Source organism: Pristiophorus japonicus, chromosome 1 (genome assembly GCF_044704955.1).
Source record: "Pristiophorus japonicus isolate sPriJap1 chromosome 1, sPriJap1.hap1, whole genome shotgun sequence".
In the NCBI taxonomy this organism is placed as follows: Eukaryota; Metazoa; Chordata; class Chondrichthyes; family Pristiophoridae; genus Pristiophorus; species Pristiophorus japonicus.
Window position 1 is genome coordinate 196,875,808 of NC_091977.1, and position 18,814 is coordinate 196,894,621.

Genomic DNA, 18,814 nt, shown 5'->3' on the forward strand with positions numbered 1-18,814 from the left:
AATTCAGTTATGTTTAAATGTAACCCAATAACATTGCAGATTCTAGTTACTATTTAGATCATTAAATAATACATAAATATAAATTTCAACTTACTCTCGCAGTTGCCAGTAGGCTGTTCCACCGTTTGCGGCATTGGTCCGGTGTGCACGTTTCATTGGAGGCCGATGTGACTACGTCGGCTATTTCGGACCAAATCCTGCGATATGCACGGGGTGGAGGTTTCCCCTGCCCACCCCTGTCAGATCCTCCCACCTGGAGCTTACTGCATTTACGAGGGCTTCATTTGCCTCTTCGCTGAAGGGTTTGGCCCTTCTCTTTCCTGCACCTCCCTCCATTCTTTAAATTTATCTGTAATTTGGATAAGACTTTCTGACCTGTTTCCTTTCTTCTCTCTCTCTCTCTCTCTCTCTCTCTCTCTCTCTCCCAGACCCACCCAGAGCTTCTGAGCATGTGTGAAGACCCTTGACCTCTCAAAATGCGGGAAGAAGCATCAACCCGAAAAAAAAATCAACCTGCACATGTGCAGTAAAGCGTTGCTAGGGAAGCTTTTTTTTTCATTCACTTCCATTTTCTTTGGCTGATCAGGAGATCGCCAAGAAATTACATCGCCCATTTGACATCGCTGGGCTAAGGCCGAGTGAAAAATCGCAAAAAAAAAATGGGCCTTGAGCCGGCGATCAGCACGGGCGATAGGTCCAATGTCGCTGGAACAAGGCCCATTTTTTTCGGCCTTAGCCAGAAAGTGGAAAGTCTAGCCCTAGATATCTATCTCCAGTTGGTAAATCTTGCAGATCATCTTGCTGGTATTCTCAACTTTGAAAAATGGCGAGGGATTAAAAAGTATATTTTTATATAATTTTTACAGACTTGTGGAATTTGATCCCCAAAGTACCAGAAAAATTGCCAAAATAAAAATGATCCTGATATCCCATAAAATGCATAAACACCCCAATTGTTATTAAATAATGAATCCTCCCATTCCGTGTGAGCAACGCCACGGAAGTTTTACTGGTTGTAAATTAAGAATCTTGCGTCTGCATTTCCGGTCAACTTTTTCCCATTATAAGTTCCTGTATCGACATTTATAATGGAAATTGTCCATCTAAACATAAAATTGCAATGTCCTCCCCACCCCCCATGGAGGCAGTTGTAATTACACATGACGAGCTTGCATAGATAGTTTCCATTCTAAATGTAGACACAGCAATTTATAATGGAAGTATAAAAATAAGTGCAGAATATATGAAAGTGGGGTCTGAATCACTTCTGTTTGCCCTGGTCCAATTATCCTCTGGTCTCTAACATAGAAACATAGAAAATAGGTGCAGGAGTAGGCCACTCGGCCCTTCGAGCCTGCACCGCCATTCGATAAGATCATGGCTGATCATTCCTTCAGTACCCCTTTCCTGCTTTCTATCCATTCCCCTTGATCCCCTTAACCGTAAGGGCCATATCTAACTCCCTCTTGAATATATCCAATGAACTGGCTTCAACAACTCTCTGCGGCAGGGAATTCCACAGGTTAACAACTCTCTGAGTGAAGAAGTTTCTCCTCATCTCAGTCCTAAACGGCCTGCCTCTTATCCTAAGACTGTGTCCCCTGGTTCTGGACTTCCCCAACATCGAGAACATTCTTCCCGCATCTAGCCTGTCGAGTCCAGTCAAAATCTTTATATGTTTCTGAGATCCCCTCTCATCCTTCTAAACTCCAGTGAATAAAGGCCCAGTTGATCCAGTCTCTTCTCATATGTCATTCCAGCCATCCCTGGAATCAGTTTGGTGAACCTTCACTGCACTCCCTCAATAGCCAGAATGTCCTTCCTCAGATTAGGAGACCAAAACTGAACACAATATTCCAGGTGGGGCCTCACCAAGGCCCTGTACAACTGCAGTAAGACCTCCCTGCTCCTATACTCAAATCCCCTAGCGATGAAGGCCAACATACCGTTTGCCTTCTTCACCGCCTGCTGTACCTGCATGCCAACTTTCAATGATTGATGAACCATGACACCCAGGTCTCGCTGCACCTCCCCTTTTCCTAATTTTCCGCCATTCAGATAATATTCTGCCTTCGTGTTTTTGCCCCCAAAGTGGATAACCTCACATTTATCCACATTATACTGCATCTGCCATGTATTTGCCCACTCGCCTAACCTGTCCAAGTCACCCTGCAGCCTCTTAGTGTCCTCCTCACAAATCACACCACCACCCAGTTTAGTGTGATCTGCAAACTTGGAGATATAACCCCGTTTCAACTGAAGACTATACATTGACGACCTTATAAATGTGCTGCACCATTTGTTAAACAGTTGATTGAAATGTTTGCAGGTGAGGAATAGACATGATGTTTTCAAGGACATCAGTACTTTTGGTTCTTAATGAGGCATATTTTCAAAACTAAAACATAAAACCACAAAGGAAATGTTTGTGCGTTTGCATATTTCAATGCTCAAGTTATTAGCCAATACTCATGGCCAGTTTTAGTGAAAAATCTATTAGTTTCAACATTTCTCCCCCCACCACCTCCCCACTGCAACCACCATCAAGCCCAGCCAGAAACATGATGTATTGTACAAATATGTTATTTTCTTCGGAGTCATTTTCTTCTCTTCACCTCTGTCCTTCCTTTCATAGTACCCGATTGTAACAGGAATGTCCATTAGTCCCATACTTGTTTGGCAAACCTGGGGTTTCTGTGTATATAGTAAATTAGGTTTTAATAGATAAGCTCGTTACTTCAAAGAAGGCACAGACTTTTGTTGTGTTAGTACATAATGAGATTTATAACAGTTTTAACTGGTAGTGTGTGAAAGCACGCTCTGCCCTCACAAAACCCTTAGTCACCACAAACCACTGCAGGCAGCATTCATTGGGGTCTGCTGTGTAACCACAATAGTCATGTTCATGCAGTCTCATCTGTCTTTATTCTCAAGAATTGGTCAGGAAGAAGTAATAACTTTCAAACAAGTTTGTTTCGTTCTGTTTAGTTGCTTTTATATAGTGAAAGTTACCACCACTGGTCCCTGATTGCAACCCAGAGGTCACCATAATAGAAAGATGCTATTTTTAACTGGGTGGCTGACCGTAATGAATTGAGCAGATTTATTTTGAAGTAGGTGCATTATCCATGCATTGGGAACTATGCAGTACCATGCAGTAGGTTTTTCCACATTGTACAAAAGCAGCTTTAGACAGCTCTGGTTGGCATGTATCAGTGTGTTAACATGAACAATAAAATGTTACTTTTCTTGTATCTTCCTATTAGATGCATCTGACACTAAGAACCCAGGCTCGCAGTTACCGGTCACAAATTCTGTGATGAGACAGACGGGAGGTGCATGGTGTGGCTTTGACCCTCCGCTCTTGCAGACAGACAGTGAACTGAACAGACCTAGATCAGATAGCAGTATACGAAAGGTAAATAGATACACATGAATGCAGATCAATCCTGATTAAGAAACAATTACATTGAGAATCTCGGTGAGCAGTCAGACTGCCGGCCTTGTCAGTGACAGTAACACTGGTATTTCCTTTTCGTGCTGGAGAATTACATTTCTGTTTCCCCCCCCCCCCACCCCCACCCCCCTCCCCCACTCCCTCCCATGAGTCTTTACAGAGCCGTTTGTTATTGATGAGATTTGGACCAAAGCCGAAAGCTGGAATTTTGGTTTTCTGGCATGTTTGCAGTTCTCTTGAAATGATATTTCCCTTGGATATTCCAGCATTGTAGCCTATTATGAAATATAAGTTGTTTACAATCTGAGCTATTTTACCTCTGTAGATTATTTTTTCTGTCTAAATTTGGTTTTGCTATTTATACTGTTGCACAAAAGAATTTATTTAGAACTGTGTTTAATCAAAAGGAAGCTTCTAAATTCAAAGTGGTATCAAAAATCATGGCAAAAAAATTAAGTCACTGAGACTTGCCAAAAATGGAAGATGTCTGTTAAATTCATAAATGGATTCTGGCTTGCAATGGTTATTTTTCCACTAGTTCCATGTTTACTTCTTTTATCTCCTGAGTACAATTCAGTCTAATTAGTCAGTCTGCATTTGAATGTTTCCCATGTCTAGTAAATCATCAACAGCTCAGGATAAGAATTTCGTTTTTCTTGGGATTTCGCATTGCAGATCATAAAATTTGGTAAAATGAATCCAAAGACTTAATCCCACAAACTGGCATACTAGGCTCTTTAGAATGATTGCCAGGGAACATTGATAGATTGCACATGCAGACAGACGTTTCCAAGCTTTTTGTGTTTGTGAGAAACTTAGGTGCACACCATGGAGCCTGGGGGGCCAACTATATGGTCAAAATTCGATAGCCCCCGAAAACGAGCTTAGGGATCAAGTTGTGCAATTAACCTGCACTTGTTCAATGTAATGCAGGCAGCACACCAACTTCGTGCTGCCAGTTCATTTCAATGATTTCAGGTTGCAGGCAGCACAAAGGAAGAAGATTGTGGTTATTGGGGGGTAATCATCACAGCCCCAGGACATCGCTGCAGGAGTTCCTCAGGCCAGTGTCCTAGACTCAACCATCTTCAGCTGCTTCATCAATGAACGTACTTCCATCATAAGGTCAGAAATGAGGATGTTCTCTGATGCCTGCATGGTGTTCAGTTCATTCGCAACTTCTCAGATAATGAAGCAGTCCATGCCCACATGCAGCAAGATCTGAATGGCATTCAGGCTTGGGCTGATAAGTGGCAAGTAACATTCACACCATACAAGTGCCAGACAATGATTATCTTCAACAAGCGAGATTCTAACCACCGTGCTTTGACATTCAACGGCATTACCGTCACTGAATCCCCCACCATCAACATCCTGGGGGTCACCATTGACCAGAAACTTAACTGGGCCAGCCACATAAATACTGTGGCAACAAGAGCAGGTTAGAGGCTGGGTATTCTGCAGCAAGTGTCTCACCTCCTGACTCCCCAAAGCCTTTCTGCCATCTAAAAAGCGCAAGTCAGGAGTGTGATGGAATACTCTCCACTTGCCTGGATGAGTGCAGCTCCACCAAAACTCAAGAAGCTTGACACCATCGAGGACAAAGTAGCGCACTTGATTGGCACCCCATCCACCACCTTAAACACTCACTCCTTCCACCAACAGTGTACCGTGGCTGCAGTGTGTACCATCTACACGATGCACTGCAGCAACTCACCAAGGCTTCTCTGGCAGCATCTCCCAAATCTACAGTCTCTACCACCTAGAAGACAAGGGCAGCAGGCGCATGGGAACACCGCCACTTCCACATTCCCCTCCAAGTCATTCTGACTTGGAACTATATCGCCGTTCCTTCATCGGCGCTCGGTCAAGATCCTGGAACTCCCACCCTAACAGCACTGTGGGAGTACCTTCACCCTACGGATTGCAGCAATTCAAGAAGGCGACTCACCATCATCTTCTCAAGGGCAATTAGGAATGGGCAATAAATGCTGACCTGGCCAGCAACACCCACATCCCATGAATAAATAAAAAAAAAGTCTGTAATAAACATCACTTGGCTAAAAGCCACTAGTGAGAAACTGTCCCAAGCCAAGATTAATTATGATGCATCTACTGTACTGTAATTTGTGATATATTCATTACATACACTACATCATAATTCTAAAGGGACAAAGGGTGTTAAAAAAACAAGCCTGAAGGCTTTGTGTCTTAATGCAAGGAGTATCTGTAATAAGGTGGATGAATTAACTGTGCAAATAGATGTTAACAGATATGATGTGATTGGGATTACAGAAACATGGCTCCAGGATGATCAGAGCTGGGAACTCAACATCCAAGGGTATTCAACATTCAGGAAGGATAGAATAAAAGGACAAGGAGGTGGGGTAGCATTGCTGGTTAAAGAGGACATTAATGCAATAGTTAGGAAGGACATTAGCTTGGATGATGTGGAATCTATATGGGTAGAGCTGCAGAACACCAAAGGGCAAAAAACGTTAGTGGGAGTTGTGTACAGACCTCCAAACAGTAGTAGTGATGTTGGGGAGGGCATCAAACAGGAAATTAGGGGTGCATGCAATAAAGGTGCAGCAGTTATCATGGGTGACTTTAATATGCATATAGATTGGGCTAACCAAACTGGAAGCAATACGGTGGAGGAGGATTTCCTGGAATGCATAAGGGATGGTTTTCTAGACCAATATGTCGAGGAACCAACTAGGGGGGAGGCCATCTTAGACTGGGTGTTGTGTAATGAGAGAGGATTAATTAGCAATCTCGTTGTGCGAGGCCCCTTGGTGAAGAGTGACCATAATATGGTGGAATTCTACATTAGGATGGAAAATGAAACAGTTAATTCAGAGACCATGGTCCAGAACTTAAAGAAGGGTAACTTTGAAGGTATGAGGTGTGAATTGGCTAGGATAGATTGGTGAATGATACTTAAGGGGTTGACAGTGGATGGGCAATGGCAGACATTTAGAGACCGCATGGATGAACTACAACAATTGTACATCCCTGTCTGGCATAAAAATAAAAAAGAGAAGGTGGCTCAACCGTGACTATCGAGGGCAATCAGGGATAGTATTAAAGCCAAGAAAGTGGCATACAAATTGGCCAGAAATAGCAGCGAACCCAGGGACTGGGAGAAATTTAGAACTCAGCAGAGGAGGACAAAGGGTTTGATTAGGGCAGGGAAAATAGAGTACGAGAGGAAGCTTGCAGGGAACATTAAGACGGACTGCAAAAGCTTCTATAGATATGTAAAGAAAAAACGGTTAGTAAAGACAAACGTAGGTCCCCTGCAGTCAGAATCAGGGGAAGTCATAATTGGGAACAAAAAAATGGCAGACCAATTGAACAATACTTTGGTTCGGTATTCACTAAGGAGGACACAAACAACCTTCCAGATATAAAAGGGGTCAGAGGGTCTAGTAAGAAGGAGGAACTGAGGGAAATCCTTATTAGTCAGGAAATTGTGTTGGGGAAGTTGATGGGATTGAAGGCCGATAAATCCCCAGGGCCTGATGGACTGCATCACAGAGTACTTAAGGAGGTGGCCTTGGAAATAGCGGATGCATTGACAGTCATTTTCCAACATTCCATTGACTCTGGATCAGTTCCTATGGAGTGAAGGGTAGCCAATGTAACCCCACTTTTTAAAAAAGGAGTGAGAGAAAAAACAGGGAATTATAGACCGGCCAGCCTGACATCGGTAGTGGGTAAAATGATGGAATCAATTATTAAGGATGTCATAGCAGCGCATTTGGAAAGAGGTGACATGATAGGTCCAAGTCAGCATGGATTTGTGAAAGGGAAATCATGCTTGACAAATCTTCTGGAATTTTTTGAGGATGTTTCCAGTAGAGTGGACAAGGGAGAAACAGTTGATGTGGTGTATTTGGACTTTCAGAAGGCTTTCGACAAGGTCCCACACAAGAGATTTATGTGCAAAGTTAAAGCACATGGGATTGGGGGTAGTGTGCTGACGTGGATTGAGAACTGGTTGGCAGACAGGAAGCAAAGAGTAGGAGTAAATGGGTACTTTTCAGAATGGCAGGCAGTGACTAGTGGGGTACCGCAAGGTTCTGTGCTGGGGCCCCAGCTGTTTACATTGTACATTAATGATTTAGACAAGGGGATTAAATGTAGTATCTCCAAATTTGCGGATGACACTAAATTGGGTGGCAGTGTGAGCTGCGAGGAGGATGCTATGAGGCTGCAGAGAGACTTGGATAGGTTAGGTGAGTGGGCAAATGCATGGCAGATGAAGTATAATGTGGATAAATGTGAGGTTATTCACTTTGGTAGTAAAAACAGAGAGACAGACTATTATCTGAATGGTGACAGATGAGGAAAAGGGGAGCTGCAACGAGACCTGGGTGTCATGGTACATCAGTCATTGAAGGTTGGCATGCAGATACAGCAGGCGGTTAAGAAAGCAAATGGCATGTTGGCCTGCATCGTGAGGGGATTTGAGTACAGGTGCAATGAGGTGTTACTACAAGCGGGACTGACATATCAAGAAAGACTGGATAAACTGGGCTTGTATTCACTGGAGTTCAGAAGAATGAGAAGGGATCTCATCGAAACGTTTAAAATTCTGATGGGTTTAGACAGGTTAGATGCAGGAAGAATGTTCCCAATGTTGGGGAAGTCCAGAACCAGGGGGCACAGTCTAAAGAAAAGGGGTAAGCCATTTAGGACCGAGATGAGGAGAAACTTCTTCACCCAGAGAGTGGTGAACCTGTGGAATTCTCTACCACAGAAAGTTGTTGAGGCCAATTCACTAAATATATTCAAAAAGGAGTTAGATGTAGCCCTTACTACTAGGGGGATTAAGGGTTATGGCGAGAAAGCAGGAATGGGGTACTGAAGTTTCATGTTCAGCCATGAACTCATTGAATGGCGGTGCAGGCTCGAATGGCCGACTCCTGCACCTATTTTCTATGTTTCTATGTTTTACAGAGCACAGCACATACAGCTTCTAACATGGCAGGCAGCTCTCTCGGAAGCCTCCGGAAATTTGCCTGGTCCTGTTTAATATTAACCCTGCACTTGCAGTACACAATACGTCCACATCCACAGTGTGGAGCTACAAACATTACAAGCTTACAGACATTACACTTCTCCCTCCTTAATGAAGAAGCCATCATAACAAACATCATACATTCATGTTTATACATAACACAGGATATAAACTTATTTTTTTTTCCATATTTACAAATTTTACTTTACCACTTGTTTTCTGTTTCGAAGAGGATACCTTCACTCTCGAACAGAACCTTCCAAACATGGTGTCGATTTCACACTCATTTGAGGCTCATCCTGAGGAACGTTTTCCTCCACGGAATTTCCTTGATTTTCATTTGAACTCACTCTAACTTCAGGCTTTTTGTTTTCCTGACTCGAACTCAGACTTTCATTCTGATTCTCTCCTGGATTTGTTTCCAGTACATTGGATTTAGGATTTGCTACTGGTATATCAAAACTATCTGATGAGTCAGAAATAATTGAATCATTCCCACCTTCAACTCGTTCCATGTCTGTCGGTAAAATATGATCAATATGAACAAACCTAACCTGTCCATTCTCAAACATCTTTACCAAATATGTGCGAGGACCACATATCTTCACCACTCTTCCTGGTAACCACTTTAACCATTTATGGTGATGGTTCTTCACTCTCACCACCTGGTTTAATTTCACACTTCTCTCTTTTACTCTACCTCTATCATGATTCTCTTTCTGTCTTAATTGTGTCTCTTCTACGGACTGTGCCAAATTTGGCTTTAACAATGAGAATCTGGTTTGTGGCTGTCGTTTGAGAAACAACTCTGCTGGTGTTCTACCAGTAGTTGTATGATGAGTATTTTGATATGTAATCAAAAAATTAGCCAATTTGTGATCCAATGACAACTGTCATTTCCTTGGATTTGGATCTAACATTTGTTTTATGAGAGCACGTTTTACAATTTGTACAGTGCGCTCTGCTGCACCATTCGAAGCAGGATGGTATGGTGGAACCTTGGTATGTTTCACACCATTTTTGCTTGTGAATTGTGCAAATTCTTCTGAACGAAATTGTGGTCCATTATCCGAAACAATTTGTTCAGGGAGGCCAAATGAAGAAAATAATTTTTGTAAAATGTTCAATGTTTTACTTGTTATTTTCCACATTGGGAACTTCGAATGGCTATCAATCACAATGAACAATTGTTGTCCTTCTAACTCAGAAAAATCAATATGTAGCCTTTGCCACACCCTAGGAGGCCATTTCCATGGCTGTAATGGTACTGGCGGCGGTTGCTTACTTACCGATTGACATGTCGTACACTGACTCACAATATACTCTATATCTTTATCAAGACCTGGCCACCATAAATAACTGCGTGCAAAACTCTTGGTCAAGCACATTCCCAGGTGCTGGTCATGGAGGTCTCCTAATAATTTGGACCCGAATTTATTTGGTGTAACCACTCTTGCACCCCACATGATACAATCTTTATTGACTGATAATTCATTCCTACGAATGAAGAATGGATGTGTATCTTTGTCTGTTACCTGGTTTGGCCATCCATTTGCAATATACTCATACACCTTTGACATCACTGGGTCACATTTGGTTGCTCTACCAATCTCTTCAGCTGTGACTGGCAGTTCATCAGTGTATGAAAAATAGAACACTTCTTCCCTATCGAGTGTAACTTGTGATGGGGAAGGCAATCTAGACATTGCATCAGCATTACTGTGATCAGCTGATCGTCTCTATTCAATATCATATGTATATGCTGACAAAATCAAAGCCCATCTCTGCATTCAGGCTGCAGCTAATGTTGGAATTGGGGACTTTGGGTGGAGGATTGCAGTTAGGGGCTTATGGTTCGTAACGATGGTAAACTTACGACCATACAAGTACTTGTGAAACTTCTTGACCCCAAAAATTAATGCCAAAGCTTCCCTTTCAATTTGCGCATAATTACTCTCACTGGCACTGAGAGTGCGTGAATCAAAAGCAATTGGTCTCTCCTCCCCACTAAATACATGAGAGATTACTGCCCCAACTCCATATGGAGAGGCATCACATGCTAGCTTAATCGCCTTAGAGACGTCATAATGAACTGACATGGTGCTCTCTACCAATTTGCTTTTACACTCCTTGAATGCTGAATTGCATTCTTTTGACCCCTTCCAATGGATCTGTTTTTTCAAAAGTTCATTCAGTGGATGTAATACTGTAGGCAAATTTGGTAGGAACTTCCCATAATAATTCAAAAGACACAAGAATGAACAAAGTTCAGTGACATTCCTGGAGTGGGTGCATTTCTAATTGCATCCAATTTTTCCATGGTTGGATGTAAACCATCTTTGTCTACTCTGTACCCTAAGTACTTCACTGAGTTTTTAAATAACTCACACTTACGAGCAGCCACTCGTACTCTGCTTCTCTAGCCATTTGAGGACTTCATTCAATATGTTATTATGAATTTGCCTATTTGGTGCTGAAATTAGTATGTCATCCAAATAACATACTACCCCTTCAATACCTTGCAAAATCTGGTTCATCACCCCTTGGAATATGGCAGGAACGGAAGACACTCCAAACGGTAGCCTATTAAATAGATATAGGCCTAGATGAGTATTTATAGTCAAACATGACTTGGACTCCTCATCTAGTTCAAGCTGTAAGTAGGCATTCGTAAGATCCAGTTTTGAGAAGATCTGACCACCTGTCAGTGTTGTGAACAAATCTTCTATATTCGGCAATGTATTGGGGACATTACCCTTTAGAACCTGGTTTACGGTTACTTTATAATCACCATACAATCTTACCTTACCATCAGACTTAGGTACAACAACAATGGGTGTAGCCCAATTACATCGATCTATCTTACAAATAATGTTCTCAGTCTCTAGTCTTTTGAGTTCTTGCTCAACTTTCTCCTTGAGTGCATATGGTATGGAACGTGACTTGTAGTAAATCGATCTAGCGTCCTTCTGTACCCTGACACTCGCCTTGAAGCCTTGGATCGGACTGCCCGTTTCGCAGAACATCTTCAGATACTTCTTGATAACCTCATCCGTTGATGAAAATCTCGCTTCCACACAGAAAATCTTACTCCAATCCAGCTTCAGTGAGCTCAACCAATGTCTTCCTAGTAAGGCAGACTTGTCTCCTTTCACTATTATTAGAGGCAAGTTCTGAAATTGATCTTTATATTTCACCGGTACGATGATACGACTTATCACAGGAATTTTCTCTCCCACGTAGCCTCGCAGCTCTATCTTGAATTTCTCCAGTTGAAAATTACACAATTTGTCGAGATACAGTGACTCCGGTACTACACTCACAGATGCACCCGTGTCAATTTCCATTGGTATCTTGAATCCCGCAACATCTGTGTAGATTTTGATGCTTTCAGAATCGCTGTCCGTTAACCTCGTGCTCCTGATGACGTGTAACTCTTAACATCTCCTCGTCCTGTTGTTGTTCTTCCATGCTATGTAGTCTCTTTGGATTTCTACTCATAGCTTTGAACGCTGGATTCATAGCTTTAAAAGCTGGTTTACCCTTCAGTCGACATGCTTTTGCAAGATGCCCAGTCTTCCTGCAGAAGAAACACTCTGCCTTCATGTATGGACAACTTTGAGCAATGTGTTGTCCCAGGCACCTATAACACGACTTCGATGCTCTGTTAGAATTTCTAGTTTCTGAGACTTTGGGCCCCCACCGTCTTTTACTTTGAACCTGCAGGTGATTTACCTCGGTTGACTGACGGCCGTAATCATTATTTAATTCTCGGGAATATTTTGTTCAGCTATGCCCATCGACCTCGCTGTCTGACAAGCAATCTCAAAAGTCAAGTCATCTGTCGTCAATAACTTTCTTCTGATCGCATCATTTTTCACCCCACAAACAAAACAATCCCGCAATGCTCGGTTTTGAAAGTTTCCAAAATTACAGTGCATCGATAGCTTTTTTAATGCTTCGATGTAACCCCTGATACAATCATCAGCTTTTTGATTCCGAACTCCGAAACGATAGCTTTCAGCAATTTCTAACGGTTTGGGGTTATAGTGCTGCTCCAGCTTCGTTAAAATCTCTTTCAGCGTTGTGTCCTTTGGCTCGTCAGGCACAAGCAGATTTACAAGGGTTTCGTACAATGTCGGACCCACCTCCGATAAGAAGATCGCTTTCTTATGTTCCAACACAGCCCGGTTCTGGACTGCATTGTCTGGAACTTTGATTATGTTATTTGCAGTGAAATACATTACTAGCCGATCCACATACGCTTTAAAACGTTCCCGGTCGTGTCTATATTCCCCCAAATGTCCGATTACACCTGCCATTTTAATCTCTATCTGTTCACACCGTGTGCTGTATTTTACCTCGGATTTTGTAGCTTTTTCCAAAGACAGAAATTTCCAAAGTCTCTCTGTCGGCTGGCTGAATCCTTCCCCAACAAAATTTAAGCTTTAAATCATCCGAAAAATATCCCATCTCAATCGCCAAATGTGATATATTCACAGAGCACAGCACACACAGCTCCTAACATGGCAGGCAGCTCTCTCGGAAGCCTCCGGAAATCTGCCTGATTCTGTTTATTATTAACCCTGCACTTGCAGTACACAATACGTCCACATCCACAGTGTGGAGCTACAAACATTACAAACTTACTGACATGACATAATTATATAGAATTTTACAGCACAGAAACCGACCTTTCGACCCAACAGATCTATGCCAGTGTTTATGCTCCCCTCGAGCCTCTTCCCATCTTACTTCATTGAACCCTATCAACTTTTCTTTCTATTCCTTCCTCCCTCATGTAGCTTCCCCTTCAATGCATCTATGCTATTCGTCTCAACTACTCAAATTGGTAGAAAATTCCACATTTTAACCACCCTCTGAGCAAATAAATTTCTCCTTAATCCCTTATTGGATATTAGTAACTGTCTTTTATTGATGGGCTCCTAGCTTTGGAATCCCCACAAGTGGAAACTTATACTCTACGTCTATCCTATCGAACCCCTCTAGAACTTTAAAGACCTCTATCAGGTCACCCCTCAGCCTTCTGTTTTCTAGAGGAAAAAAAGCCCCACTTTGTAATAAATGGCAGCATGATGGAGTATGCTCAGTCAGAAGACCCGCTTTTGAATTTGGACTTTGGCATTCAAACTATGGGTCAGTTTACAAGTTCCTGCCTGTGCCACTAGATGGAGTGCCTCATTGTGATTTAAGCTTTTATATTAGACGAAGTGTACTGTTTGAGCTGCTGGCTCCCGACATGTGTCTATAGCCTGCGGAAGCCAACTTAAAATCCTGGCCAATAGTTATCCCTCAGTCAACACAACAAAAACAAATTATCTGGTCAAATATCCCATTGCTGTTTGTGGTAGCTTGCTGTGTGCAAATTGGCTGCTGCGTTTCCTGCATTACAATAGTGGCTACACTTCAAAAAGTACTTCATTGGCTGTAAGGCGCTTGGGCATGTCCGGTGGTCGTGAAAGGCGCTATATAAATGCAAGACCTTTTTCTTTCTTTCTTTATTTCTACTGGGTCTTCCAGACACTTGCTTTAGCAAATCAAGCAAGTTCACGTTGCTGTCAGCTATGTGAGACCCATGTGTCAGGAGCCAACAGCTCTAACATATCTGCCCAGCAATATAAAAACTGGGCAGATTTAGAAGTTTACATCGGTAACTGTCCTGCATTTTCCTTTGGCTGACTTAAAACAGTTTTACACCAGTGGGGAGTTCAGTGGCTTAGATTCTTCCACCCTATAAGCTAAAGAATTGCAGTAGGGAATCGAAAAGACAGCAAAAGCCCGAGTCTTAAAATCATGGGTATTTCTAAGTACACCGGACTAAAAATGATGCTAAGTTTTTAAGACTATAATGATCTAGATTTTGTGGCCTGGGCTGACAGCTGTCCGTACTTTAGAATGCAGACTTGAGTTTGATCCAGCGTGCCGCCCTCTATAGGGCACCTGTGAATAAGACAAGAAACAGCAGGCTCTTAAACCAATCAGATTGAAGAATCCTCACTGAGACATGCAGGGTGGAATTTTTCGGGGGTCAGCAGGCGCGATCTGTGGCGGGTTGGATGGAAAAAAAATGTTTTGACAGCAGGTCAGGACCCCACTATCAAGCCACTGTCATGCACCTTTTCGAGATGTCAGGTCTGTTAGCACTGAAAAGACCCGACACATAAGAAATAGGAGCAGGAGTAGGCCATTTGGTCCCTCGAGCCTGCTCTGCCATTCATTGAGATCATGGCTGATCTTCTACCTCAACTCCACTTGCCTGCACTATCCCTAAACCCTTGATTCCCGTAATATCCAAAAATATATCGATCTCTGTCTTGAATATGCTCAACGACTGAGCTTCCACAGTCCTCTGGGGTAGAGAATTCTAAAGATTCACCACCCTCTGAGTGAAGAAATTTCTCCTCATCTCAGTCCTAAATGGCCGACCCTTTATTCTGAGACTGTGACCCCTGGTTCTAGATTCCCCAGCTAGGGGAAACATCCTTCCTGTATCTACCCTGTCAAGCCCTGTAAAAATTTTGTATGTTTAAATGAGATCACCTCTCATTCTTCTAAACTCGAGAGAATATAGGCCTAGTTTACTCAATCTCTCCTCATAGGACAATTCCCCAACCGCCCCCCCCCCCCCCCCCCCCCCAATCCCAGGAATCAGTCTGGTGAACCTTTGTTGCACTTGCACTCCCTCAAGGGCAAGTATATCCTTCCTTAGGGAAGGAGACCAAAACTGTACACAATACTCCAGCTGTGGTGTCACCAGGGTCATATATAATTGCAGTAAGCCATCTTTACTCTTATATCAAGTCATCCTTGACCCTGAGGGATTATCTATGATGATGATGATTTAAATCCTCTTGTAATAAAGGCCAAAATACCGTTTACTTTCTTAATTGCTCACTGTACCTGCATGTTAGCTTTCAGTGATTCATATACAAGGACACCCAGGTCCCTCTGAACACCAACATTTCCCAAACTCTCACCATTTAAAAAATACTCTGCTTTTCTATTTTTCCTACCAAAGTGCATAACTTCACATTTCTTCACATTATATTCCATTTGCCATGTTCTTGGTCACTCACTTAGCCTGTCTATATTCCCTTGAAGCCTCTGCATCCTCCTCACAACTTACATTCCCACCTAGCAGCAGCAGGGGAGGCAAATCAGGTCATTATGACCTTGTTAAGAGCCATTTTAGAAGTATTTTGAGCTCACCTGAACATTTCACGAGGTCGCCTATGGGGTCCATGCTGCTCGGGGATCATATCAGGTCAGCAGGTTGGGAATTGAATCAGCATGGAATGATCTGATTACTTGACAGCTGCAAATGTGGTATAAAAGATCCCATCTCACAGCTGTTCACATTCCAAGCACTGAAGCTGTTGCTTACTGCATTTGGAAGACAGATTGAGCTTTGTGCACCTTATAAGTGTTTGGAGCAAACTCTCTAGCCAGTGTCACCTCATTGGAACAACCTCACTCCCCACTGACAGATCACTTCTGTCATCTCAAGTTCACCTGCCATCTATTACATCAGCATCGGTACCCTTGAAACTATCTCACCTTGGTCCTCAGAATCATATCACGATCAGTCCCAACACTAGCAGCACCAACAACAACACCAACCTTCTCCGCAATCAACTGATGCTGCACAGGACACAGGGCATCAACACCTGACCACATTGCTGTCCGGGACGCCAGGGATGGCCTCACCATGACACAAAGTGTTGAAAATAAAGGTTTCAATGTTTGACTCCACATTAACAGAAACTTTATATAAATATTGGCTAAAACACCCAAGTGTGTTGTTAGTTGGTATGTTTGGACTATGGTGAGTGTGAGGGGTGGCAAATGAGATGGGGAAGTGATAATGTAAATAGAGAGGGATGGGTGGAGATGCAAGGCAAGTTGGTGTGGTAAAGATGTGCAGGGAAGGCAGAGTGATGGGGATGTGATGAGAAGCACAGCAGGATGAGGTTGAGTGTGGCTTTGCAGTAACGTTTCGTGATCTACTGAGATCATTTGAAAGGTTAGCACCACTGCAACCTGGTCCTCCTGACGACATCCCTGCTTGTGCCTTCCTATGTAATGTGCAACCAGGCTGCTTTGGTGTCCTGGGGAGGTCTCTTCCGTCCATGGAAAGGGAATAGAACTTCCCTGCATGTTCTGCCCCCTGCCATAAGCATATGGAGGAGTCTGGGTGCAGCCCTGCACCTTTGTGCAGTGTTTGCAGCACCTCAATGCTGTCGAATACTGATAACACGAATGTCATGGCCCCTTTAAGGAAACTGGCTGATGACGCATCATCAAATGTCATCAGACCCGCTTCCTTCTATTGGCTGGGAAATGCACTGGGCGGGCTTAACAAGCTCAATCAGGACAAAATCATTTCACAGAGCGGGTTGGAGCCATCACCGATCCTGACCGCCATGGTCCCGTTGAGGTTGGGGAAATCCCAGCCGCAGAGCCTGATCCAGGAAGCATAAAGCAAGAAATATAAATTTGGTTTAAATCATGTGCAGAAGGCAAAAGGTAGGATTAATAACAACTTGTATTTATATAGCACCTTTAACATAGTAAAATGTCCCAAGGTGCTTCACAGGAGTATTATAAGACCAAAAAATTTACACCAAGCCAGATAAGGAGAGAACAATGTCTTCAGTCTTCCCAATATTTAATTAGATCAAATTTCTGCTCATCCAGAACTGAATGCTGGACAAGCAGTCTGGCAATTTAGAGACCGTGGAAGGGTGGAGAGAAGTGGTGGTGAGGTAGAGCTGGGTATTGTCATCGTAGGTGTGGAAACTGACGCTGTGTTTTTGGATGATGTCGCCAAGAGAGCGAGACGTACAGAAAAAGTTTTTTAAAATTATTGAAACCTTTTTTTCAAATCTCCAATACTGATTATGTTCTGAGGGAATGAGACTCCACACTTGTAAAATTAATGTTTCAGGGCTAGAGAGGTTATACGACAGTAATTATCACTTATCATGTCGTTAAAATCTCTCTTACTCCTGAATACACCAGCCCTAACCTTATCAGGTGTCTTTAGTGGGGAACTGGTGGGCTTGTACTCCCAAGTTCACGCTGTTGCATTGATTTTAGTGACGAATCTCTCAGCGAGAACTGCAATAGCGCACCCTGTGGAGGAGCGGGGTATCTCTGACAGCAACTTCTGAATTTAACTGTGCATGTACGGATGCCAGTAGTTGCTGGCCGATTTACCCTGTTAAAACAGTGAGCGCAGATAGTTTCACCATTATTCTTATCGTAAATTCGGACCATTATCTATTCATAAAAATTATGTTACAAATGGAAATTCAGACAATTTTTATCTATACTTATATAAAATATATTTATTTAAAAGATAAAATATTTATGTATCCATCACTGTTAATAAAAATTCTGGGCAGCCAAAATTTATTAAATCCATGTTTCTCACTAGATGGAAAAAGATGTACCGTGTATGTGTTAAAATTCTCGCTCTTTTTAATATTTGCACCTTGCACTTTTAATATTTGCACTTGTTTCTCTTACTGTCTGAGGTACATTACAATTCCAATGCTGATCTCGGAAAAAAATTAAGTTCAGCAGCACAGTGATACAGTGGTTTAGAGCACCAGGATGTGGTGTCACGTGTCAACAGTGGAGGGAAATGTAGATTTGGTCCCTTATACCACTGAGTGCCCAGCCACAGGTATACTGGAAAAATGTTGAGCAGAGGCCAAGCACTTCTTCACAAGAAGTGAGAAAAACTGGTATTTGTGTTGCACGATCTTCCTGGCATCTGGATGAGAGAATATTTAGGCAGGTCACCCAGCCGGGACCTTTTATGTCCAGTTGCGACGGGGCCTCTGTTTAATGTTTCATTCAAAAGGCAACACGTTCAACAGTGCAGCACTCCCTCAGTGCTGCACTGCAGTGTCAGCTTGGAGTAAAAAAAATAAGATCTTGAATTTATTTAGCGCCTTTAATATAGGAAACGTCCCAAGGTGCTTCACAGGAGTGTATTTAGACAAAAATTGACACTACAAAGAAGGAAATATTGGGGCAGGTGATTAAAAGCTTGGTCAGTGAGGTAGGTTTTACGGAGTGTGTTAAAGGGGGATGGGAGTAGAGGCTTTGGGAGGGAATTCCTGAGCTTAGAGCTTAGTCAACTTCAGGCACGACCACCAATGATGGTGCAAAGGGAGTGGGAGCTGCACAGGAGGCCAGAGTTGGAGAATCGCAATGTTCTTGGTGGGTGTAGGGCTGGAGGAGGTTACAGAGGTAGGGAACAGTGAGGCTGTGGAGGGATCGGAGGACAGGAATTT

The 18,814-nt window shown here is 42.8% G+C and overlaps 1 protein-coding gene across 1 annotated transcript in view; it reads left to right on the forward strand.

The window, feature by feature from the left end:
• Window positions 1–18,814, forward strand: part of arhgef28a (Rho guanine nucleotide exchange factor (GEF) 28a) — a 484,332-nt gene that overhangs the window by 347,821 nt on the left and 117,697 nt on the right. The window contains exon 31 of the mRNA XM_070876112.1: window positions 3,267–3,418. Coding sequence (XP_070732213.1) covers window positions 3,267–3,418 — 152 coding nt within the window. The remainder of the gene's footprint in view (window positions 1–3,266; window positions 3,419–18,814) is intronic.